Source organism: Danio rerio, chromosome 19, assembly GCF_049306965.1.
Source record: "Danio rerio strain Tuebingen ecotype United States chromosome 19, GRCz12tu, whole genome shotgun sequence".
NCBI lineage: Eukaryota > Metazoa > Chordata > Actinopteri > Cypriniformes > Danionidae > Danio > Danio rerio.
Genome location: NC_133194.1, coordinates 47,249,102 through 47,275,220, shown reverse-complemented (window position 1 = coordinate 47,275,220; position 26,119 = coordinate 47,249,102). Strand labels below are relative to the sequence as shown.

At 35.9% G+C, this 26,119-nt stretch overlaps 1 protein-coding gene across 9 annotated transcripts in view; it reads left to right on the top strand.

Moving 5' to 3' along the window:
- Positions 1-26,119, top strand: part of csmd3b (CUB and Sushi multiple domains 3b) — a 990,558-nt gene that overhangs the window by 675,810 nt on the left and 288,629 nt on the right. For all 9 annotated transcript variants that reach the window (XR_012395232.1, XM_068215335.2, XM_017352314.4 and 6 more), the window contains 2 exons: positions 969-1,163; positions 3,564-3,680. Coding sequence is in view for 8 of the 9 variants with exons in the window: in XM_068215335.2 (XP_068071436.1) it covers positions 969-1,163; positions 3,564-3,680 (312 nt within the window). In the remaining variant the exon portion in view is untranslated. The remainder of the gene's footprint in view (positions 1-968; positions 1,164-3,563; positions 3,681-26,119) is intronic.

Here is a 26,119-nt window from a genome sequence, read left to right as displayed (position 1 = left end):
AGCAACCATATAAAGCACTTCAAGAAGAACTGATCCTGCAGTAGAATTTATAAGAAAATATTTTTTCCAAATTTTTTATTGATTTTGAACGATTCTATTCCTTCGTAATTCATTTATTTGACATAGTTACACAAGTGACAAATAGATTATTTTGGTCTATGTAAATGCCGCTATACTCTGTTTCCAAATTCTGAGGATGCTTGTGCACAGGGTTGCCAAATCTGCATATCAGATTCTAAAAGCAGCCAATATGTATCAAAATAATGTTCCATTGCAGGAGGAAGTTCCTCCATTGCAAAACTGTGGTGGTCCATTTTGGGACAAATAATTTTCCCGGAGAATTTTTAATTTTTTATTTTTTAAATTATTTTATTTATTTAATTATTTATTTACTTATTTTTTGAGTTTGAACCTATGTTGAGCCTGCAGTCTCAAGAAATATGACAACAGTGTAAAACAAACCCAACTGCAAAACAAAATGAGGATTTGGCAACACTTGCATCTGAAGCTATGGCAATGGGCTTTTTACTTAAACAAAAAAAAGAACAAAAAAACAGGATGGGCTGTTTAACCACTCAGAGAAGAGTAGTAAGAGGTTTCATCTTCTTTCCACTCATTTAAAGCACTTTGACAAAAGCTCTTATCCTGCAATAGATTTTATGGGAAAATATATAGTTTTGGACCATGGATTTGTGTTACTGTCTTATAGCGGCTTTCAAAACTAAATTAAAAACCTTTAAAATAACAAAATAGATACAGTTTTAGAAGTTTAGAAGACAGTTCATAGTTCATGACACTAACAATCTTTAAAAGTCCTCCCAAAAACGTATTTCTCCCAAAAGAAAAATGTTTATGTTGTAAAAGTAATGTCATTTTCAGCCAGTAACCATCCATCCTGCAAGCTACGATATGCCTAACGTGATTTTCCACCCTTGCTTTTTCCTGCACCTTCTCTCCATCTCGCACAGCTAAGCTGAGGGAGTCATGCTTTGATCCCGGTAATGTGATGAATGGCACTCGGTTGGGCAGCGACTACAAGCTGGGCTCCACTGTGACCTTCTACTGTGAGGCGGGCTACGTCCTCCAGGGCTACTCCACGCTTACCTGCATTATGGGTGATGATGGCAGGCCTGGCTGGAACAGGGGACTGCCCAGCTGTCAAGGTAGAGTCCACAAGTAAAGATGGATGATTAAGGGTGCTTTCACACCTAGACGTTTGTTTGGAAACCTGGTGCGTTTGCCCCCTTAGGTCGGTTTATTTGGGCATGTGAAACCCACAACCGCTCTCTGATCTAAAATAATCGATCTGAGATTGCCTGAATGAGGTGGTCTCGGCTCAGTTGAAATGAGCTCTAGAGCAGTTTGGTTAGAGAAAGCAATACGATTCAAATAACTAACAGAGCAGGCTATATCACAGTCTATGGATAGGTAATAGGCATATACAGTGGGTGACACTTCAGAATGACCATTAACGCCATGTGTGGCGACTACACCACCAGGGGCACAAAGGGACAGAATGCAAAGGGACAGAAATATACAGTAGCTGTAAATACCCTCCTGCTTGTAAATGAAGATGAAATAGTAAAATAAAGCATTATAATTCCTTCATTAATCTTTAAAAACTTGATATCAAGCTTTATTATCATTGTAAACTTGAGCGAAATGAGGATTCATTTTAAAAATTAAAGCTAAATAAATAAAAGACAGCTAAAATAAAAGTACAAATATGCATACATACATACTTACACAAATAAATAAATAAATGAATACCTAAATAAATAAATAAATAAAGCAGTGTTTTAGCCTAAATATAGAGAGATGTACAGTGTTTGTTATTTTAAAGTGGTAGGACGGTCAATAAGCTTTTTCATTTACAGTTTACATTTTCTTTGTTGATTGTTTTCTCATTTTATGTCTTAATTATTGTACATAAATAATAAATTAATAAGTAAATAGACCTAAATCATTATTTATTTAAAGACAGCAGCGAAACACTTAGAACCAGTCTGGCACATGGTTGAATGCTTGAGTTGAATGCTACTTCATCAAAAGCATAAAAATAAATTGACCTACGTCAAGCAGATCACTAAAATTAAAATAAAAAATTATTTTGCCGCAGGACGTAAATGAACTCCCGCAAGTTTGTTTAATAATTTAGTTGCAGGTCAGTTTTTATTTCTCCTTCAAATTATAATTGTTTTATTTTACTTCTTAATAGCTCATTATCTTTTGTGTTTTAATTTCAATTTCAGTCACCTTGCATATGATGTGAATATGAAATGTAATGCACGCATAACAGAATAAAAAGGAAAAATCTGTCAAAACTTATAGCTAAACGGCATCAAAATTAGCTATAATAAAATGCTAATTAAAGTGTTTTATATTGAATACCAAAAGTAAAAGCATGCTGTCTAACTGAATTATTACAAAAATATAGTTAATATCTAACTTTTTGGTTAACTCGACTTCTGATATAGAATCTATATATATATATATATATATATATATATATATATATATATATATATATATATATATATATATATATATATATATATATATATATATTTTACAACTCTTGATGATTGAAACGAGGCTATGTATGAAAAAGTCTGATTTATATTTGGTGATGATGATGTCTGTGGGTGTCACCATTTAAAATTAAAGTGCCTTTTTTAGCTTATAATGACTCATTTCTCATCGTTATAAATTACAATATATAATAACAATATATAATTAGCTGAACACCAAAATAAACTGAACTCTGACCAATGTGAGGAGAGTTTACCTGCACGTGACTTTCCATCAGACACATAACATCATAAGATGTTAATTACAATATATTTAGGTCTCTATATAGTGTCTAAAGTCAATGTTATTTTGGTGTCCAATAATGATGTGAAATTACATTGAGATTTGGTTGATTTTAGGTTGTGTTGTAAAGTGAGCCAACATCTTAAACCAGCGTCATATTGACGTCAAATACTGACATTTGTTCGTCAGATATGGCAACTAAAATCCAATTTCTGATAGACGCCATATTGGTAACATCCACACAACGTTAAGCTGTAACATCACTAAACGTTGATATTTTGTTTTTAGGTTGCGATGGAAATGTAAACTAAAATGCAACGTCTCTCTGACTGTCAATGTTTTCATTTCCGAATAAATAGCAATGTCTCACGATGTTGGGGTACAACGTCAATCTGACATTATGTTGACATCATGTGCCTGCTGGGTTGTTTTAAAAAAATTTTTCCTTTAGAAAATTTTACCGTGTGAAAGCAAACCGCATCAAGAACACAAAGCAACACTGTAAAACTTCTAATCCGTGTTTCAAAACAAAACGATTGATCTACAGGTGTGAAAGCATCCTAAGAGAGGCTAAACGAAAACATTTAGCTCTTTCTGCCATATAGAGCAAATAAACTCATTAAATGACTCTGACTTCTACATATTTTGCCAGCCAAGATGAAGTCCATCCAGGCTGCTGTCTCAAAAATAGCATGATCCTAAATGTTTGAGCCGAAAGTAATGAGCGTTCTGGGTGTTTGTGTGAACAGCGCCATGTGGAAGTCGCTCTACTGGGACAGATGGGACCGTGCTGTCACCCAATTTCCCGAGGAACTACACGACGGGACAGAGCTGTGTGTACACTATCGCCGTACCCAGGGAGTTTGGTGAGTAACCGAAAATTCGAAACAAATTTGGATGCACTTTCGGCGTATTTAGTAAAAAACAGTGAATGCAAGACATAGTGGAATTTAAAAGCATTTGGCTTATGTGCCAATTGTTGAGGCTTTTAGTGAAAGCGAAGCTATTTTGGGGCAGTTTGTGCCTGCAGTGTTAATGGAAATAAATGCAGCTCTGATTTAATGGCGAAAACACTGCTGGAGGATTTTGGTTTGTGTTGCTGGTCACTTTTTAGGTGGTTCAGGTTTGAATAAATGCCATTTAAGGGATAATTTGGCTTAAAAATTAAATGTATACACTGTTTTCTCACCATCAAATGTTTCCAAAACCTTTTTGAGTTTATTACTTCTGTTTAACACAAAAGAAGATATTTTGAGGAAAGCTGAAAACCTGTAACCATTTACTCCGGAGAAGAATGAAATACTGTGAAAGACAATGGTTACCATATATATATATATATATATATATATATATATATATATATATATATATATATATATATATATATATATATATATATGGTATAATGTACACACAACATATGAAGCATCCTGTATAAACAGAGATAACAATACTCACATTTGCCAGTGACATGAATATACACTCACCGGCCACTTTATTAGGTACACCTTACTAGTACCGGGTTGGACCCGGGTTGTTCCCTTCAGAACATAGATTCAACAAGGTACTGGAAATATTCCTCAGATATTTTGGTCCATAATTTGATCCATTTTGTTCCTTTGGAAATGTACAATTAAGTAAGATAAACTTTTTAGCAGCCAACCATTGGGGCTTGCTGTTAGGTTAACAGAAAGATGTCCATTATATTAGAATATTAAAAAAATTGCCAAATTGAAGTGAGGTTGGATATTGGTTTCATAAGCACTGAAAAACAATTTAAAAAATGTTGGACCAAAACTCATGATGACAAAAATAAATGTGCCAAAGTCACTTCTTTCCCACCACATCTGTCACATTTGGGAGATACAGAGGGAAATATTTTACTTTATCTGCTTTTAGAGAAGTATAGGCAATGTAAAACTTTAAATTAGATTAATGTATGTCTCCAATATATCGAACCTCTCTTTATTCTCGACAGGGCTTCTTCCCAGATCTCATCAGCCACATCTTAATTTAAATCTATTGCCCAGGCTGTCTTAGTGTGCTTAGTGCAATTAAAAGCACGAACAAAGCTTGATATCAGATGTCTAGTATCAGGGTTAAGGCTGATTAATACTTCTGCGTCAATCGCACAAGTATGCTACGGCGCAGCCTACGCGTTGACGCATAGCCCTACGGCGTGGCCATCGACGTCGCTGACGCGCACCTCTCAAAAAATGTAACTACACGTCGCACCGATGCGTAGCGCAAGCTCTGTGATTGGTCAGCTTGGTAGCGTTGACGAGTCTGGGCTGCATCGAGAGCCGCGTGAGTGGCGCGAGCCCGATGGAGCGATTGTTTACATGTGTGGAGTCCTGTGAAGGAGCTCCGGATGGAAAGTTTTGTTTTGTGTTTACCTCATGGTTTAAGCTGTTGCACGTCCGCCAGTTTCGGCCTCAAAATGAGAAAGTTTGAGCCACTTGTACATTCAGGAAGCGTTCAGAAAAAACAAAACACCAGCGAAGAAACATGAACACCTCACTGCCAACTAGCGTTTTGGAAGTGTTAATGCAGACCAATAGAGACAGCGCAGAAGTATGAATACACAGCTACGCGCGTTGCATGCGCCGTGGGTTACACCGATCACTTGACGCAGAAGTATAAACCAGGCTGTAGAGGATAGTAAATCCTGAATAATATGACCTTTTGGTCTTATTTTTGTGTTTAATAAAAGAAAGAAACTCAGACAGGTTTGGAGCCGATGAAGGGAGTGTAAATTGACAGAATTTTCATTTTTGGGTGAACTGTCCCTTTAATAGTTTGATATGTTGGTATCAAAGTGTTTATAAATGTGGACAAAGAACTGAAACTCAAATATGGTAACAGTCTGACCAATCAGAGCAGAGAGGGCTCTCAGAGAGGCGGGGTTTAGTCTGGATCCTTGAACCAACTGTTTCAGACGCTGTGAAAGAGCTGATGCTGCATCATTGTGTGTTATGAGAAAATGAAAACAGTGATTCTGAATGGAAGTAAATCTATACATTCAAGGTTCTACATATTTTTCAGTTTGTCACTTGATTATATGACACACAAAACATGCTTCAGCATTCACTTTAGATGTATCAAATCATTTCTTTTGAACCACTAGTAAACACTATGCCCTTTTATCAAAGAAGTGAGCTTTAGTGGATTGAATCTCCACTTCAGATCTTAAAAGTGTGTAATGGATGTATGTGTAGTTCACATTTTGGATTAGAAATTAACACTTTGAAAAATTTGTTTTTTTTAATAATTGAAACACTTCAACAAGCATGAGATGAACAAAACAATAACATCAAGATAAAAGAAATGGAAATCAAATCATGTGAAGGTTGTACCTGATGGATGAGATTTTAAAGAGGCTGTCAAATGAAAAAAAACATGATGTTACATTCTGAAAACATACAGAAAAAGTAGATGAGAATCTACAAAATTACAACACTCTTAAATTTATAATTAACACATCCACTTTTGACAGTAATGTCAACATAAAAAATGAATGAAAGCAACATATGCAACACAGACTTATTGTGAAAACGTACCCCCGTATACATTTCTAGAGAGTGTGAATTATGTAGCCAGAGCTATGTATGGCTGCATTTCGTCTTTAAAATGAAGTGGTATGACACCGTCATTGGCTTCTGTGACCGCCATGTAGACAGCTTTTCCGCTGTTAGTAGCTTAGCCAGTAGTTTGTCATGTACGTCAGCGGACTCGAGATGCACAGTTCCAGAAAGCAGGTACAACAAAAGGCAAAAAAATTAAATAAACAAGTAATCAACAGGGTGAGAATGTGGTAAGATGGTAAAAATCAGGCTGCCGCGCGGGCTTTTTTTTATGGATTACTTTTGAAAACACTTTGAAAACACTTAAACACACTGGGTTTAGGGAAGGGGGTGGGTCAATCGATCAGTCAGTCAGTCAGTCAGTCAGTCAGCGGCCTCTGGTGGATTTACATCAGAACAGCAGGACCGAATGGCACTCGCGAGAGACATTTGAGATCTGAAAAAGCGTACACAGCAGCCTCTGGCAGATTTGCGGAAACAAACAATGGAAGAAAATGTACCTTCGTGGATGTATTTCACACTCTCCAGAAGTGTGTACAGGGCTACTTATCCAAAATAAGCCATTGTAGTTTTACCTGTTGGTTGTTATTCAATATTACAATAATATACTGTATTTTACAAAATTGTGACTTCATAATCATGATTACTTGTTAATCCATATACATTCAAATACACAAGTTTCAGAGGAAATTGGTCTCTTTTACTCTCTCTCACATACACTGCATTTCATATAACTCCATATAAAACCCAGAATCTAAATGGTTTTTGCACTGCAACTGATGATCAAGAGTAAAATTGTACCCTTTTCCATCAAGGAATACCACCAACAATAAGAAAATGCATAGTGGCATGGCTTTACTATCCAAAAATGTCATTATAATGGAAGTCAATGAGGCAAAAACAGCCACCAACATAAAAAAAGGGTCGTAAATTTAAAGGTATTTTTCAGTTTTTGAAAATTTTCAAAGCATTTTCCCAAAATTTGTGTCATAATAAGATTTGTTGCTGAAAGTTGATCCATTTGCTTAAACACAGAGAAAGCTGTGGCCAAAATAAGACTCTAAAATCACCTCAGAGTGGATGAAAACATCCACAACAGCACACAAGGGCTAACAACAACTTTATTTATTTTTTATAAATTATTATAATTCTTTTATCATCATTGATTTATTAGTAACTACTCCAAGTGGTCAAAAATGGTCATTTTTATTTGTATTTAACTAAAACTTCAACTAATATGAGACAATTGCATCAAACTTCAGTTTACAAGTACTGTGTTGGGGCAGCTCGCTGGATGTTTCCCAGTACTGGGTTGCAGCTGGAAGGGCATCCGCTGTGTAAAACATATGCTTGAATAGATGGCGGTTCATTTCACTGTGGACGAAGGAAAATGAATGCATGAAGTATTGTGTTATACTTCAGGTTGCACCTGTTGCCTAATAAGTGCTCTTTTTTAAAGTATGAATGAACCGGAAGCTGCAACCTTTTGTTTTTGTTGTTGTTTTATATTTTTACGCAGTTCCTAGAGAAATAGAATATTAAATGAGAAAACAGTGGGCGTGACTCAGGGCCGGAGTGGGACTCCTTTTCAGCCCTGGAGTTTCAAGCCTCAGACCGGCCCACCTCAGTTCACGACTGACTATATTAAAATAAGGTCATTTCCAATTCAGTTTCTAATTACATTATCACGTCTTTTTTGGAGAAAACAGCTGCTTTAGAACTTCAAATGTTCAACAACCCTAACAGTATTATATGTCTTAACAATAAAAATGAAAAAGAAGAACATACTCAGACGAGGATCAAACCCTGGTCGGTGGCGTCGTAATCTAATGTGCTAACCACTGGACCACAACTATTGTAGATTGAGAGGAGACTCATCTATCTATGTATATTAGGGGTCACCAATCACGGTCCTGGAGGGCCGGTGTCCCTGCAGGGTTTAGCTCCAACTTGCCTCAACACACCTGCCTGGGTGTTTCAAGTATACCTAGTAAGAGCTTGATTGGCTTGTTCATGTGTGTTTGATTAGGGTTGGAGCTAAAACCTTCAGGACACCGGCCCTCCAGGAACAAGTTTGGTGACCACTTATGTATATCATCATTAACCTGCAGGCTGGTTATATATAAAACGAACAGATCTGCGGTAAAATAATGAATAAGAAGACTGTGGTCTAGTAAATAAATTAATAAATTTAAAAACTGTGACTGCTGAGAGCAACAGATTCTGGAGCCACTGTCCCTCGCGGCCAAAAAACAGACCGGCCCATCGGGAATTCTCCCGATCCTCCCGATTAGCCAATCCGGGCCTGGCGTGACTTGTTTTTTCTACTGTAAGCTGATTGGATGTAGTAAAGTAGGCATTTCATTCAGAAAGATGGGGAAAAGGGTTTGGGGAGAGTTATTACAACCTTACAGACTCCTCCTCCTCTTCACTAATTCTGTTTGTTGTCAATACTGACAGCTGGAGGGGCGTGGTTAAGTATGTTAGCCACGCCCAATAACTCAGACAGACCTAATCTGGGAATTTAACTGAAAACAAATTATTTTAATTAAAGATTACAAGGACAAACTTTTTTTTTTTCTTAATGACATGCACAGATGTATTGTTCACCTCTAAACTAGCAATAAGAGCCTACAAAATCAATATGGTTAGTTTTGATTTAATTTTTGCTGTTTGGGTATGTTGTAGTTTTCTTCCTCTTCATGGGGGTGAGTCTCATCTGAGTTGTGCTGAAGTATTCTTTCTCCTGCCTTCATTTCTATACATTGAGTCGGTTTCCTTGACAGAAGGAGTGTAGCTTAGCAACTGGGCTCATCGCCTTTCTTTTAGACTTGAAAGCCATCTGTCGAACGTGGACTTGTCTTGAAGGTGCAGCACAGTAAGAGTATTTCATATTCTCTGAGCGTCGTCCGTCTGGTGTCAGAGTCCCTGTGTCACTGCACAAAGACCAGACCTGCCAAACCGGCTGCTGAAGAAGAGATGAAGATATGAAATTAATTTGGTGCGTATGCAGCTCTGAGTCTGAATAACAGAATGGTAAAATAGTCAAACTAAGCTTTTTTTAAAAAAGCAATCAGCTAAAAAACTACACATTTTAGCTACTTAATGTCCATATGACTGACTTTCTTCAGCGGAACACTGAAGTAAAAGTGTAGAAATAGATGAAAAACTGTGTAAAATATATTTTATTTGTGTTATGTTTTAAGTACTGTATTTGCTGGATGAGTCAGCTATAACTTTTAGCCATTTAACATTATCCAAATCCATATGACTGACATTTTTTAGTGAAACACCAAAGTAAACGTATAGAAATAGATGAAATACTGTGTAAAATATCTTCTATTTGTGTCATGTTTTTAGTACTGTATTTGCTGGATGAGTCAGCAATAACTTTTAGCCATTTAACATTATCCAAATCCATATGACTGACGTTTTTCAGTGAAACACCAAAGTAAACGTATAGAAATAGATGAAATGCTTTATAAAATATCTTCCGTTTGTGTTCTTTGTTTTTGAGTACTGTATTTGCTGGATATGTCAGCTACTGTTAAACCTATAACTTTTAGCTATTTAACATCATCCAAATCCATAGACTGACTTTCTTCAGTGAAACACTGCAGTAAACGTATAGAAATAGATGAAATACTGTGTAAAATATCTTCTATTTGTGTTATGTTTTGAGAACTGTATTTGCTGGATGAGTCAGCTATAACTTTTAGCCATTTAACATTATCCAAATCCATATGACTGACTTTCTTCAGTGAAACACCAAAGTAAACCTATAGAAATAGATGAAATACTGTGTAAAATATCTTTTATTTGTGTTATTTGCTTTTGCGTGCTGTATTTGCTGGATAAGTCAGCTAAAACCTACAACTTGTAACAATTTAACATCATCCAAATCCAAATAATTGACTTTTTTCAGTGAATAATCAAAGTAAATGTATAGAAATATATGAAAAACTGTGTAAAATATCTTCTATTTGTGTTATGTTTTGAGTACTGTATTTGCTGGATGAGTCAGCTATAACTTTTAGCCATTTAACATTATCTAAATCCATATGACTGAGTTTCTTCAGCGGAACACTGAAGTAAAAGTGTGTAAATAGATGAAATACTTTATAAAATATCTTTTATTTGTGTTCTTTGCTTTTGCGCACTGTGTTTGCTGGATAAGTCAGCTAAAACCTACAACTTTTAGCTATGTAACATCTTCTTAATCCATATGATTGACTTTTTTTCAGTGGAACACCAAAGTAAACATATAGAAATAGATGAAATACTGTATAAAATATCTTATTTTTCTGTTCTTTGCCTTTGAGTACTGTATTTGCTGAATGAGTCAGCTATAACTTTTAGCCATTTAACATCATCCAAATCCAAGTGACTGACTTTCTTCAGTGAAACATCGAAGTAAACGTATAGAAAGAGATGTAATACTGTGTAAAATATCTTCTATATGTGTTATGTTTTGAGTACTGTATTTGCTGAATGAGTCAGCTATAACTTTTAGCCATTTAACATCATCCAAATTCATATGACTGACTTTCTTCAGCGGAACACTGAAGTAAACCTATAGAAATAGATGAAAAGCTGTGTAAAATATATTCTGTTTGTGTTCTTTTATTTTAAATACTGTATTTTCTGAATTAGTGGATTCTGCTACATGTTTATTCATACAGAGAAGTGAAATTACATTACTTTCAGAGCCTGGATGCATGCAATTAAGAAAAATGCTACACTAGGAATTTAACCATACAATAAATACAAATTATTTTAGTAAAAATGAATACAAAAAATTAACATACAAAAATGCATTTCTGGTTGAGGGCAAATTAGTGAAGAGTGCAGTGTAATGAGACTTAGATTGTTGTGACAGACCTATTTTACTCTATATAGTATTAAAAATAATAGTTATTTTTGGTTTAATTGTAAAACAAATTGATAAATAAATATAATATATATACATACACACACACACACACACACACACACACACACACACAAATATATATATATATATATATATATATATATATATATATATATATATATATATATATATATATATATATATATATATATATATATATATATACAATATTTTTGCATTTTCATTTGCAGTGTATTTTACAAATGTAGTTTCAATTTAATGGCTTGGCATTCTTGAATGGGAAAAAATTTAAAAGTATAAATTAAATTATATTAAATTGCTGAAATTATTTATAAATAATTGCGTTTATAAAAGAATAAGATTGAAATAAATATATGGTTTATTATATATAACAATTATAAGACAGAGTATTAAAGTAATATTATTATTATGAATCCATTAGTAGAAAAATATAATTAAATAAGATGGCAAGTAAATAATGAGAATTTAGATTCAAAAACAAACAAATATTGTTTGTAATATTGTCTGTATGGGAGGGGCGGAGTGGCGCAGTAGGAAGCACTGTCACCTCACAGCAAGAAGGTTGCTGGTTCGAGCCTCGGCTGGTTTAGTTTGCATTTCTGTGTGGAGTTTGCATGTTTTCCCTGTGTTGGCGAGGGTATCCTCCGGTTTCCCCCACAGTCCAAAGACATGCGCTGTACTGTGGGTGAATTGGGCAAGCTAAATTGTCCGTAGTGTGTGTGTGAATGAGTGTGTATGGGTGTTTCCCAGTGATGGGTTGCACCTGGAAGAGCATCCACTACATATAACATATGCTGGATAAGTCGGCAGTTACTAAAGGGACTAAGCCAAAAAGAAAATGAATAAATAAATATTATCTGCATCTTTTTATTTAGGACTACTGATACTGTTCGTTTTGTATGGAAGCCCCTTCCGCCTCTGAATAAATAATAAAGAAAAAGTTATTGCATCTTTTTTATCTCAGAATTGCAGGATATAAACTCACAATTCTGACTTTTTTTCAGAATTATGAGATGCAACCTCACAATTATGAGTTATAAAGTCAGAATTTTGAGGTAAAATAAAAAATGCTCAGTTATAAAGACCTAAATCTGTGTTTATATCTCGCAATTTTGAGAAATAAAGGTGGAATTGTATGATATAAAGTAACAATGCAAAGAAATAAAGTCACAATTGTATGATATAAAGTCATTATTTGTGAATAAGATTTAAAAATGTAGATTTATGCACCAATGCAATAAGCATTCTGTATATAAGAATGAGTAAGAATAAGTAATACACCTTTCTCTCTCTCTCTCAACACTTAATAATAAATACCACGTTAATACAGGACAACTTATAGTAAACCGTGGCTTATATTCCAGAAATTATGATTAATGATCACAAACTATTTGATGGGAGCTATCCCTTTAATACATAAAAACAAGAGTGTTGTTTTTTTTTCGTATTGTGCCACTATCTTGTATGTGACCCAGAATCCTTGACCTGCTGTAATCCTGAGGGACTTGAAATGTGTGCAGACAGCCTATGATTGTAATATCCAGACGCCAGTTAGAAAATAGTAGAGAGATGAAAGTGTGAAATGAGAAAGCACTTCAAACCGCCCGGTCTCTTGTCTAGGGCTTCATTTTTGTGTGCTAAGAGAAAGCCACTTTTTCCATCTCAGTCCTGAACTGAGAAGAATGTGGTGTTATGAGTATTTGGTGTTGAGAAGAATGAATGAAAAAACCTCCAGTGTAAATGTAGCTGTCAGTTTAACTGTTATGGGGATTTTAGCTCTTCCTCAGAAGCATCGCATGGCATTATAAGAGCTGTATGGGATTTTCCCTGGAGGCCTGTCTCTGGTCATTGAACTACAAGGTCTTAAGCAAGAGAGAGAGAGAGAGAGAGAGATGTTTTTAGAAATGAAGACTTAATAAAAGCAAAAAAACATGATAGATGCAAATAAAAAGGCGTGAAAATAAAGAGTCAGCAGCGGAGGTGAAACACATACATCACTCGCCATTTAAATCATTGGCATTTCTACACAGAGCTAAACATACCGTGAATATAAATGGATACTTGGGGCAAACATGTAGATCTTTTTTTCTTTTAAACACAACAAATTGCGTCTTAAATGAGCATAGACAGTTAGGAAAGCAATCGAATGCAGGTTGTATCCTTTATTTTCACATCCCATTGTTGAAAGGTATGGCTTCATTTCATTCTAAAATTAAAATAACAAAACGAAAGAGACGTATGGAAAAATACAATGAGATATCCTTCCAGCTAACCTGAAATATACTGTAAATATCAAAACAACATGAAAGATTTACAAATGAAAAGGTGTGAAAATGCATATCGGCGGCTGAGGTGAAACACACACGCTATGACACTTTTTACAACATGTAAAATAAGTTTCTAATGTCCCTAGAGTGTGTATGGGAAGTTTCAGTTTAAAACACCATGCAAAAAAGCAGGGTGGAACAAGCCGCAAGCTTCATTTTACGGATCCACCCCCTCACCCAACCCCACGAAAAACATCATGGGTAATGTAGTTTTTCTATATAAATTCTGCTATTATATATGGTTCAAAAAAGCATAATTGATTAAAAACATCACAACATGTTTGTCTTCAATGTTCGGTTTGTGTAATTAAACATTTTAAATGCAGTAATTATTTTATAGTCTAAAAGCCATTCCTAATTCAATTCTGAATAGTGAGTGACCCAGTTGCTCATATAAAAAACAAGCAAGTTCTTTACGTATCTTGATGGATTTTAACCCCAGGTAAATGATATGTGAGATCTAGACACAAACAATCACAGCCATTTATCTTTTTCCCCAGAGCTGTGGCTCAAGCCATTAGCAATGATTGGAGTTGCAAAAGGGCTGAGGTTCTTCTACATTAACAAATAATTAGTAAAGCATGCCTATCTTTCAAAGTGGTATCCGCTTAACATTATCTACAAAGGTGCATCCATTACACTCCATTAACACAGCGAAATGTCACATAGTGCGTTTAAAAAAATCCAAAATAGCATCCGATACTATAAAAAAAAAAAAATGTATACATTCTTATTTAAATTTCAATGTGCATTTCATATAAATCAGACATGGAAGTATGTGCTTTGATATGATATATATATATATATATATATATATATATATATATATATATATATATATATATATATATATATATATATATATATATATATATATATATATATATATAATTTAATATATTTAATTTAGATATTATTTAATATATTTATTATGTAAACATTTTTTGAAAATGGAAAAAAAAGACACACACAGACACACACACACACACACACACACAGTGCTCAGCATACAGTATATAAGCACACCCCTCACAAATCTCTCTTTTAAATTCAGATTTTTAATGGGAAGTTATACAATATTATAATTGTTTATATACATTAGATTGGTCAGTACTGAAGCCAAATCTGTAGCTTATCTAACAAAATAACTAACGATAACGGTCTAAAAACTAGTAGCCCAAATTAATGTTATAGAAAAATATTAACTACAAATTTTAAAAAGAGGAAAAATCAAGAGAACAAAAACATTTAGTTGAAATTGCGTAGGTTGTAAATATTTTTTTTTTTGTAACATTTTGCTTGAATTTAATTTTATTATTGTTCAGTTTCTAAATATGTTTGGCGACTAAAATATTATTTTAATACATTTATCTGTTTAATAAATCGTTTTTGTTCAAATGCACCAAAATAATTGCCTATATCCTCTGAGAAAAGGATAAAAATATTCATTTTGAAAATAGGCTCTACTCAGTTATGCTAAGCACTGTATAAATATAAATGCAGCATCGGCTGTAAAAAACATATGCTGTATAAGTAGCGGTTCATTCCACTGTGTAAAAGTAAAATAAAATAAATATATTAAACATTATATATAAATTAATTATTTGTATAACACATTAAATGTAATTACACATGTAAATATTTTGGTTTTCTGTCATGTATATGTGTATATGAGTACAATTCATTGCACTTGACAGCACTAATATATATGAACACATACAGTTAAAATTATTAGCACCCGTTTATTTATTTTTTTGCCCAATTTCTGTTTAACGGAGAGCAGATTTTTTCAACACATTTTAAACAATAGTTTTAATAACTCATTTCTAATAACTGATTTATTCTATATTTGCCATGATGACAGAACATAATAAATTACCAGATATTTATCAAGACACTTCTATACAGCTTAAAGTGACATTTAAAGACTTAAAGGCTAATTTGGTTAACTAAGCAGGTTAGAGTAATTAGGCAAGGTATTGTATAATGATGGTTTGTTCTGTAGACTATCGGGGAAAAAACAGCTTAAAGTGGCTAACAATTTTGATCTTAAAACGTGTTTTAAAAAATAAAACTGCTTTTAATCTAGCCAAAATAAAACAAAAGACTTTCTCCAGAAGAAAAAAATATTATCAGGCATACTGTGAGAATTTTCCTGCTCTGTTAAACATCATTTGGGAAAAATAAAAATCAATAGGGCGCTAATAATTCTAATTTTAACTGTGTATAACAATATAGCTATTGTAGAAATGGATATTTTTTGCCATATTTTCCAAACATATGTTGCATATATATCTGTTTTATATATTAAATCCAACAAAGTCTAATGGCAGTTTGTAACATTTTGATTTGGTGGCTAATTCATATAAATTCGTACAATCTCATTCGATCAATTCAGTTTGATTTGCTCATCCCCAATGATGGTTGGGATTAGGGGCGGGGTTTGGTGCCACACCCCCTTTTTTAAATCTACTACTGAACTTCGTACAAACCAGCCACTAAAGTGACAAAACTTAAAACACTTATGTTTCCTCATAAGATCAAGCTGTTTAAATCCAAATAAATTACTATATAAGAAATACTAATAAGTAATACTTGTGTGTCATTTGCATATATTTCCATATGTCAGATTTCTGTGTGGGTCAATGTGCCATCAGAACAAGCTAATTTGAAAAAAAGCAAAGACATGAACAGAAACCAAGGATAAATAAATGCCAGAGATGAAATCCAGGAAGGCGTGAGTGTGTGTTATGCTGAGTCTCCACATGCCGGACACCTGCTGTGATGAGTCTGCGTTTCATTATCATGCACCTGAAGTATCGTCAAACATCCAGGCCAAAAGAGGGAACGATTAAAAGCTTAAAGTGCCTTGTAGAACAAAGCCCGGGCTGAGCGCTGGCGTTGGAGTGGAGATGAATATCTTACGCTTGTCATAAAAGCTTTTGTTTTGTCGGATTCAGAAAACAGCATGCGGGCGGATCATTTAAGCCAGAGACGTTCGGTTTGTGTGTATTGATTCCTGAAATATTGCGAAGGCATTTTTATTGTTGGCGTCGTTTGGACGTACAATGAAACCTGCGAGACTTTAAAGGGAATCATAAAATTGACATTCCCATTGCTATGAGTAGTTTTTTGGCGCACAAGACTGGTGGTCAAATCTAAATGGGTTGTTTTCTTAAATGACCAGATGATATGTGTGTGCGCATTTGTATTTGTAAGTGCACAGATTTCTTTTTTTATTTCGAAGATGCTTTTATCCAAAGTGAAAGAGAAACGAGGAACAATTCAAAGGGATTCATCTGAGAGTCCCACAATATGATCAAAATCCTGTATATGTGTGATGAAGGTCATTCATTTATTTAATTTTCGGCTTAGTCCCTTTATTAATCAGGGGTCGCCACGGCGGAATGAACCGGCAACTTATTCAACATATGTTTTATGCATCGGATGTCCTTCCGGCTGCAAGCTGGTACTGGGAAACACTCATACACACTCATTCACTATGCACAATTCAGCTTGTTCAATTCATTTATAGCGGCAGCACGGTGGCACAGTGGGCAGCACTCACAGCAAGAAGGTTACTGGTTTGAGCCCCGGCTGGGTCAGTTGGCATTTATGTGTGGAGTTTGCATATTCTTCTCCGGGTGCTCCGGTTTCCCCCACAAGTCCAAAAACATGTGGTATAGGTGAATTGGGTTAACTAAATTGTCTGTAGTGTTTGCGATGGGTTGCAGCTGGATAGGCGTCCACTGCGTAAAACATATGCTGGATAAGTTGGCGGTTCATTCCGCTGTGGCAACCCCAGATTAATAAAAGGACTAAGCCGAAAAGAAAACAAATGAATGGGTTCACCTACAGCGCATGTGTTTGGGTTGTGGGGAAAACTGGAGCACTCAGAGGAATCCCATGCCAACATGGGGAGAACATGCAAACTCAATCTCATCATGCACATATGCACACAGTCATGCACAGATACATGTACAGACACATCCAATCATGCAGACACACACACATCCAATCATGCACACATACACAGTCATGCACAGATACATATACACACATCCAATCATGCACACACACACACACACACACACACACACACACACACAATCACGCGCAGATAGGTGGTCAAATCTAAATGGGTTGTTTTCTTAAATGACCAGATGATGTGTGTGTGCGCATTTGTATTTGTAAGTGCACAGATTTCTTTTTTTTTTATTTCGAAGATGCTTTTATCCAAAGTGAAAGAGAAACGAGGAACAATTCAAAGGGATTCATCTGAGAGTCCCACAATATGATCAAAATCCTGTATATGTGTGATGAAGGTCATTCATTTATTTAATTTTTGGCTTAGTCCCTTTATTAATCAGGGGTCGCCACGGCGGAATGAACCGGCAACTTATTCAACATATGTTTTATGCATCGGATGTCCTTCCGGCTGCAAGCTGGTACTGGGAAACACTCATACACACTCATTCACACACTCATTCACTATGGACAATTCAGCTTATTCAATTCACATAGCGGCAGCACGGTGGCGCAGTTGGCAGCACTCACAGCAAGAAGGTTACTGGTTTGAGCCCTGGCTTTGTCGGTTGGCATTTCCGTGTGGAGTTGGCATGTTCTTCTCCGGGTGCTCCAGTTTCCCCCACAAGTCCAAAAACATGTGGTATAGATGGATTGGGTTAACTAAATTGTCTGTAGTGTGTGTGTGATGGGTTGCAGCTGGAAGGGCGGTTCATTCCGCTCTGGCGACCTCAGATTAATTAAGGGACTAAGCCGAAAAGAAAATAAATGAATGAATACACCTATAGCGCATTTGATTTGGTTGTGGGGAAAACTGGAGCACTAAGAGGAACCCCATGCCAACACGGGGAGAACATGCAAACTCCATCTCATCATGCACATATGCACACAGTCATGCACAGATACACGTAAAGACACATCCAATCTTGCACACATATGCAGTCATGCACAGATACAAGTATGCACATCCAATCATGCACACACACACACACACACACAATCACGCGCTGATACACAGACACACACACACATCTAATCATGCACACATACACAGTCATGCACAGATACACATACACACACATCCAATCATGCAAGCACACACATACACACGCACACAGAGACATACGTTCTGGCTCTGATCTGCAGGGCAGCGCTCTGGAGCCCCCTGTTAAAAATGCAGCACTCCACTGCCGTTTTTTTAATGTTTCATTATTCTGTCACAAAGAATGATGTGGGCAATTTTTCAGACAATGACAGGTTTGGTCTGAGAGATGCATTATTCAGAGCATGCAGCCCTCTGGCGTCGTCACCCCCGCATCAGGGCCCCGGGCTCTCATGCACACATGCAGGGGAATCCTCTCACACAAGAGGCTGGGGGTCACGAGGGAAAATCGCAATTGATGATCTCAGACTCTCACAGTGTACATGAGATTCATTCATTTTTCTTCAACTTAGTCCCTTATTTATCAAGGGTTGCCACAGCGGAATGAACCGCCAACTATTCCGGCATATGTTTTACATTGCAGATGTAACTCAGTACTGGGAAACACCTATACACTGTCACATTCACACACATACATTACAGCCAATTTAGTTCATCCAATTCACCTATAGCGCATGTGTTTAGACTGGGGGAAACCAGAGCACCTTGAGGAAACCCATGCCAACAAAGAGAGAACATGCAAACTATACACAGAAATGCCCACTGACCAAGCTGAGTCTCGAACCAGCGAGCATGGGGATAATGTGTAAACTCCGCACAGAAACGTCGGCTGGCTTGGTAAGGACTAGAACCAGTGACGTTCTTGCTGTGAGGCAACAGTGCTCACCACTGGGCCACCGTGCCGCCCATCTAGGAAAGGAAGAGGAGAAGGGGTGGATGGGGGGATTCTTCAAAACGAAGATGGCTGTCATATGGAACTTGGGGTATTTTTTAGTGGCTTAGGAATCGTCTGATTGGTGAATCATAAATTGAATAGTGCGGGGCCGGCTGCAAGCAATCGTAAGCACATGATCCTCTCGAAATTAGTTTATTAATAAACTTCACTTAAGGAAAACCTTACGTAATTTTGGCATAATATTTCTTACAATTTTTTTACAATCTTTTTTACTTGTCTAGATGAGAACCTAAATGGTTCTTGATTTATGTTGTTATTATTTTTTAAAGATGTTCGGTCTAGAAACATTACAAAAAATTTAAATAAGAAACACTTAGTTTTTTTTTTTTTTTTTTTGCAGTATAATCTAAATGTTGGTGACTATAGACATATATATACAAGACTATATACATCTATATACATGTAAAAATGTACAATAATATTCTTAAACATTTGACATTTTGTAATTTGAGGAAAATCCTATAATACGGTTGCGTGGAAATCTATTTAGATAATTACTGTGGGAACGCATCCAAATTGAAAATGCTTCTCAATGATGATGTATTATTTGATTAAATAATAAAAAGCTATTTTGTAAGCGGTTGCGCGGTGGTTGCTGATCCGAGCCTCGTCTGTGTGGAGTTTGCATGTTCTCCCCGTGTTGACGTGAGTTTCCTCCGGGTGCTCCGGTTTCCCCCACGAGTCCAAACACATGTGCAGTAGTGGAAATAAATAAGCTAAATTGGCCAAAGTGTATGAGTGTGAATGTGAGAGTGTGTGGGTGTTTCCTAGATAAGTTGGTTCATTCCGCTGTGGCGACCCCTGATTAATAAAGGGACTAAACCGAAATGAAAATACATTTTGAAATGTTAACTCTTGCAGCGGTTGGAAACATGCTAAATAAGACGGTTATGATGCGCTTAATGGTCATCAGCATCAATGACCGGTACCGGTCCGCGGCCCGGTGGTTGGGGACCACTGCTTTACACTACTGCAAACAGGCTAAATAATATCTACACTCAAAAAAATCAACTAGGCATGTATTGGATTTACAAAATAAAAATTTGTCAGATTGAAAAGAACAAATCAAGTTTATTTGAAACTGAATCAAGAAATAATCAAATGAATTTGATCAGAACATGTTGATTCAGTGAGACTGAGACGCTTCAAATCGACAACTCTCACTCTGGAGAGTCACTTCGCGCATATCAGTAGGTGGCGGTAATGCGTTTGGATGTCACCATACGAAAACAACAAGAAGTATCACCGCGTGTTTTCGGCACAAATGTGAATGTTTTCATCTGATACAACAGCAAGCTTTTTGATAATTCATATTTGTTAAATATTTAATACTAAAATATTGTCACGCAATGTTACTGTATTTGTTGGTTTGTTTTTATTAGGCCAAGGTTTGCCTTACATATTTCCAGTAAGATTAGTGTCCTAAAGCATAGTTTGGGAATTGGTTTTCCCAAGAGCTTGAATGTTATGCATGTTATGTTGTTGGCTATATGTTTCCTATACATTTTATACTTTTACATTTTGAATAGGAGTACCAAAGTGAAGAAAGCTGTTTAAACTCAATTGGTAAAAAAAAATGATGTTAACGTCCTACAGGTATTGCTTGGGGATCAGTTTTCTTAAGAGCCAAGGTTATTTTGTTGGCTAAATGTTTCTTATACATTTTATATTACATATTACAATTTTAGACATTATATAACATTTTGTATCAGAATATTAAAGAAGAAATTTGTTTAAATGTGATTGGTGCCTGCTAAAGGCTATAATAATATATATATATATATATATATATATATATATATATATATATATATATATATATATATATATAACATGTTTTCTGTCCTTTTTGTGTTGAATTACCTAATTTTAAATCTTGCTTCATAGTATTGTCATTTAAAAAATGTAATTTAAACAACAATATTAAACAAGAAATTTACTAGCTGATTTAAAAAGACATAATTTTGTTAAAGTAAAGCTTTAGTGTTACATTGAGTAAACTAGAATCATTTTAATTAGAATAACACAATACAAACATTTTGAGTCAATTAGTTGCAAAGAAGTTAGACTGACATATTGAAAGCATGTTTTATCTACAAATGTGCTTTGTGTTCATACAACATGTTCAAAGCAGTTCAGGTTTACTTGATTGGATTAGATGCATAAAGGGTGCCACGATTAAATCATGTTCATTCAACAATTTTTTTTTTTTTTTTTTGAATGCAAGATGTATTTATTATACTCTCTCATTCACCGCACTTTATGTTGACCCAACTTCACAACAGAGAAACCCGGACAATGTAAAAAGGCTCCATAAGATCACAGTTTTTTTCCTCATGCTTGCAGAGAAAGGCTTGCCAATACAAAATGACTATGTTTTTATTTATTTTGTCGCATTTTCTGGATTGCGTAATGCACCGGGGACCCGATTATAGCACACAATCATAAAAAGTCAAGATTTTGTATAATACATCCCCTTTAAATATTGCAAAGCCTTGAGGTTTGGCTTTGTTTCTGCTCGGGTGTTTTGGAAACAGTTTTCTGCGAGCCGCACAAGTGGGCATGATGTGTTCTTAACTGTTGATCGGAGCGCCGCATGACTGAGCCTGCTTTTCACAGCTTAGCATAGTAAACATTTATGTTGCCAAACGGCACCGAGCCTCAGAGCTGCGGACGGGCGTGTTGAAGAAGTAATCAGAGAGACGTTAGTTTGACTTCGCAGCATTAATTATGCGGTAGGTTGTCTCGCAGATTTCAATGCGATGTTGAATCTTTAATCAGTGGAGAGTTTAAGTATAGACTGTGCATTAGTCAAACACTCCTGCGTCTGCTGTTATTAAGAGGGAAGCTCGCCTAGGGCAGTGTTAATAGGCGTCTCGTAGGTGTTGCATTAGCAGCCGTGTCACCTTTTGCATTACATTTCAATGTGACATTATTCATTTGTTTTCGGGATTTCTGAATCATTGGTTGCCTGCAAAAGTAAGTTAAGGTTGATTGAACAAAGATTTCATTTAAACAAAATGCACAAAGGCTGTCGCCTCACAACAAGGTCACTCGGCTGGGTCATGTGGTGTTTCTGTGTGAAGTTTGCATGTTCCTTCTGCGTTCGCGTGAGTTTCCTCCGGGTACTCCGGTTGCCCCCACAGTCCAAAGACATGCGGTACAGGTGAATTGGGTAGGCTAAATTGTCTGTAGTGTATGAGTGTGTATGTGTTTCCCAGAGATGGGTTGCAGCTGGAAGGGCATCCACTGTGTAAAAAACATGCTGGATAAGTTGGCGGTTCATTCCGCTGTGGCGACCCCGGATTAATAAAGGGACTAGGTCGAAAATTAAAAAGGTATGAATGTAAATGCACTGAGGGAGCACGGTGGTTAGCACTGTCACTGCATAGCAAGAAGGTTGCTGGTTCAAGTCCCAGCTGGGTCAGTTGGCATTTCTGTGTGCAGTTTGCATGTTCACCCTGTGTGGGCGTAGGTTTCCTCTAATGTATGGGTGTGTGAATGCAAGAGTGCATGGGTGTTTCTGAGTACTGGGTTCCAGCTGGAAGGGCATCTACTGCGTAAAACAGTACAAAATAGTTGATGGTTCATTCCGCTGTGGCGATCCCTGAGGAATAAGGGACTAAGCCAAAGGAAAATGAATGAAAATGCACAATAAAAATAATGTTGCAAACAATTTATATGGGCTGAATTTAACCAAACACATTAAATGTAGTAATGTTCAACATAATTAGTTTGTTTCAATTTAGCCCATATATAAATAGTTTTCGACTACTTACTTAAAAAAAATTGAGTAAATCCAATGAATTATTTTATTTTCAGTGCGATTAAGACATCAGCTTATTGGTTATTTAACATCTGCAGTGACACAAGCTAACTCTGTGGACGTCAGAATAATCATCATTCGGCATTTATTATATATATTTTTTTGCATCCTTACTGAAAAAAGCATTGGATTTACAAACTTTTGTAAGGTAAGTGGTTGCAAACAATTTACATGGGCTGGATTTAAACAAACAAATTCCGTTTTAACATTTAATTTGTTTGTTTAAATTCAGCTCATATCAATTGTGTTTTTTTTTTTAATTGTAAACCCAATGCATCATTTTTTTCTGTGCAAATAAATATAATGATTATACATTTTTACTCCTGAATATTTATAATGCATGTTGTTGTTAATAATAAAAACTAGTTTTTAAAAATGGTTAAAATATGTTTTAATTACAATTTAATTGAAAATTAAATGATTAATGTTAATAACAACTGTGTAATAAAATGTACATAAAATACTTTTTTTTGTAAATAATGCTGAAAACTGAAAAAAAAAAAAAACATACATGGCCTTGAACTATTAATAATTAACAATTAATAATTCACATTATATGTAAAACACCTTTTTTAAATTAAAAATAATTGAATTAAATTAACACTACATCTGGGTGGTATTTTTTTACCTAGAGTGTGTGTAGTAATTAATATGTAGACTATTAAAAACAAATACACCATAAAAAAAAAAACATTTCAATATTTATTAATTTTACTTTGACTTTGAATTTTAGAGGTTGCCACAGCGGAATGAACCGCCAACTATTCCAGCATATGTTTTATGCAGCAAATGCCCTTCCAGCCGCAGCCCAGTATTTGGAAACAACCATACACACTCATTTACTTCATCCAAATCACTTATAGAGCATGTCTTTGGACTGTGGATGAAAGTGGAGCACCCAGAGGAATCCCACGCTAACACTGGGAGAACATGCAAACTCCACACAGAAATGCCAACTGACCCAGCTGGGGCTTGAACCAGCGACCTTCTTGCTGTGAGGCGACAGTGCTAACCACTAAGCCACCTTGCCGCCTACATTTAAATATAAATGTTAAAATATATTCTCATATGTAAGTATTTGTGATAGATACACTACCCTATTCCTAACCTCCACACCTCATTCTTGAATTCGCATATGAATAAATGGATGCAACAGAACACAACATATTAATATTTCAATATTTCAATGTATCATTAGGACTTTGCTCTAGGGTGCCTTTCATACCGAGTAGAAAAAGTGTGTAGCAATTCAAGACGAATGCATATAGAGATATTGAATAAACTCTCTTAGTGGATGCCTGAGGCAAACGTTCGAGCGGCTGCACTTTCTTTATTTTCTGTCATGGCTGTCAGTTAGGAATAGTCGACTAAATAGCTTTTCTCCTGGCTGACTCTGACCACCATACAAACACACACACACACACACACACACATTGGGTTTTGATGTATTATGAGGATTTCCCATAGACGTACTGATATTTATACTGTACAGGCTCTATATTCTCTCCTTTTCCCCTACCCTAACATAACATTAACAGTAACAGATTTCAAGGCGAAGCGGTGACTCAGTGGATAGCACGATCGCCTCACAGTAAAAAGGTCACTGGTTCAAGTCCTGACTGGGTCAGTTGGCATTTCTGTGTAGAGTTTGCATGTTCTCCCCATGTTGGCGTGGGTTTCCTCCAAGTGCTCCGGTTTCCCCCACAGACCAAACACATGCGCTATAGGTGCATTGAGTATGTGCATATGTGCGTGAATAAGTGTGTATGGATGTTTCCGAGTGATGGGTTTCAGCTGAGAGGGGCATCTACTGCATTAAACATATGCTGGATAGTTTGGCGGTTCATTCCGCTGTGGCGACCCCTGATTATAAAGGGACTAAGCTGAAAATAAAATAAATGAATGAATAGATGAATTACAGATTTCATACATTTACTATCATAATTACTAGCAAAGCATTACTTTTTAACTGGTTTTTAAGGTTTGTAATCCAAATCCAATTAGATCCACTAGTTTGGTAAACAAAGCAAGTTTCTCATATAATACAGTACATCTACTAAAAGACAGAAAATATGACTTTATAAACTGTGTTGTAAATGAAAGATTTAGACATTTGCATATTACAATAATATTATACAATAATCAATAATATTACTAAGATGAATATAAAAACTGAAAACATATCTACACTCACCGGCCACTATATTAGGTACACCTTATTAGTACCTTGTTGGACCCCCTTTTGCCTTCAGAACTGCCTTAATCTTTCATGGCAGAGATTCAACAAGTTACTGGAAATGTTCCTTAGAGATTTTGCTCCATATCAACATGATAGCATCACACAGTTGCTGCAGATTTGTTGGCTGCACATCCATGATGCCAATCTCCCATTCCAACACATCCCAAAGGTGCTCTATTGGGTTGAGATCGGGTGACTGCGGAGGCCATTTGAGTACAGTGAACTCATTTTCATGTTCAAGAAACCAGTCTGAAATTATTCACGCTTTATGACATGGTGTGTTATCCTGTTGGAAGTGGCCATCAGAAGATGGACACACTGTGGTCATAAAGGGATAGACATAGTCAGCAGCAACACTTAGGTAGGCCGTGGCGTTAACATATACTTTCATGTTGTTAACACCAAATTCTGACCCGACCATCCGAATGTTGCAGCAGAAATCAAGACTCATCAGACCAGGCAACGTTTCTCCAATCTTCTATTGTCCAGT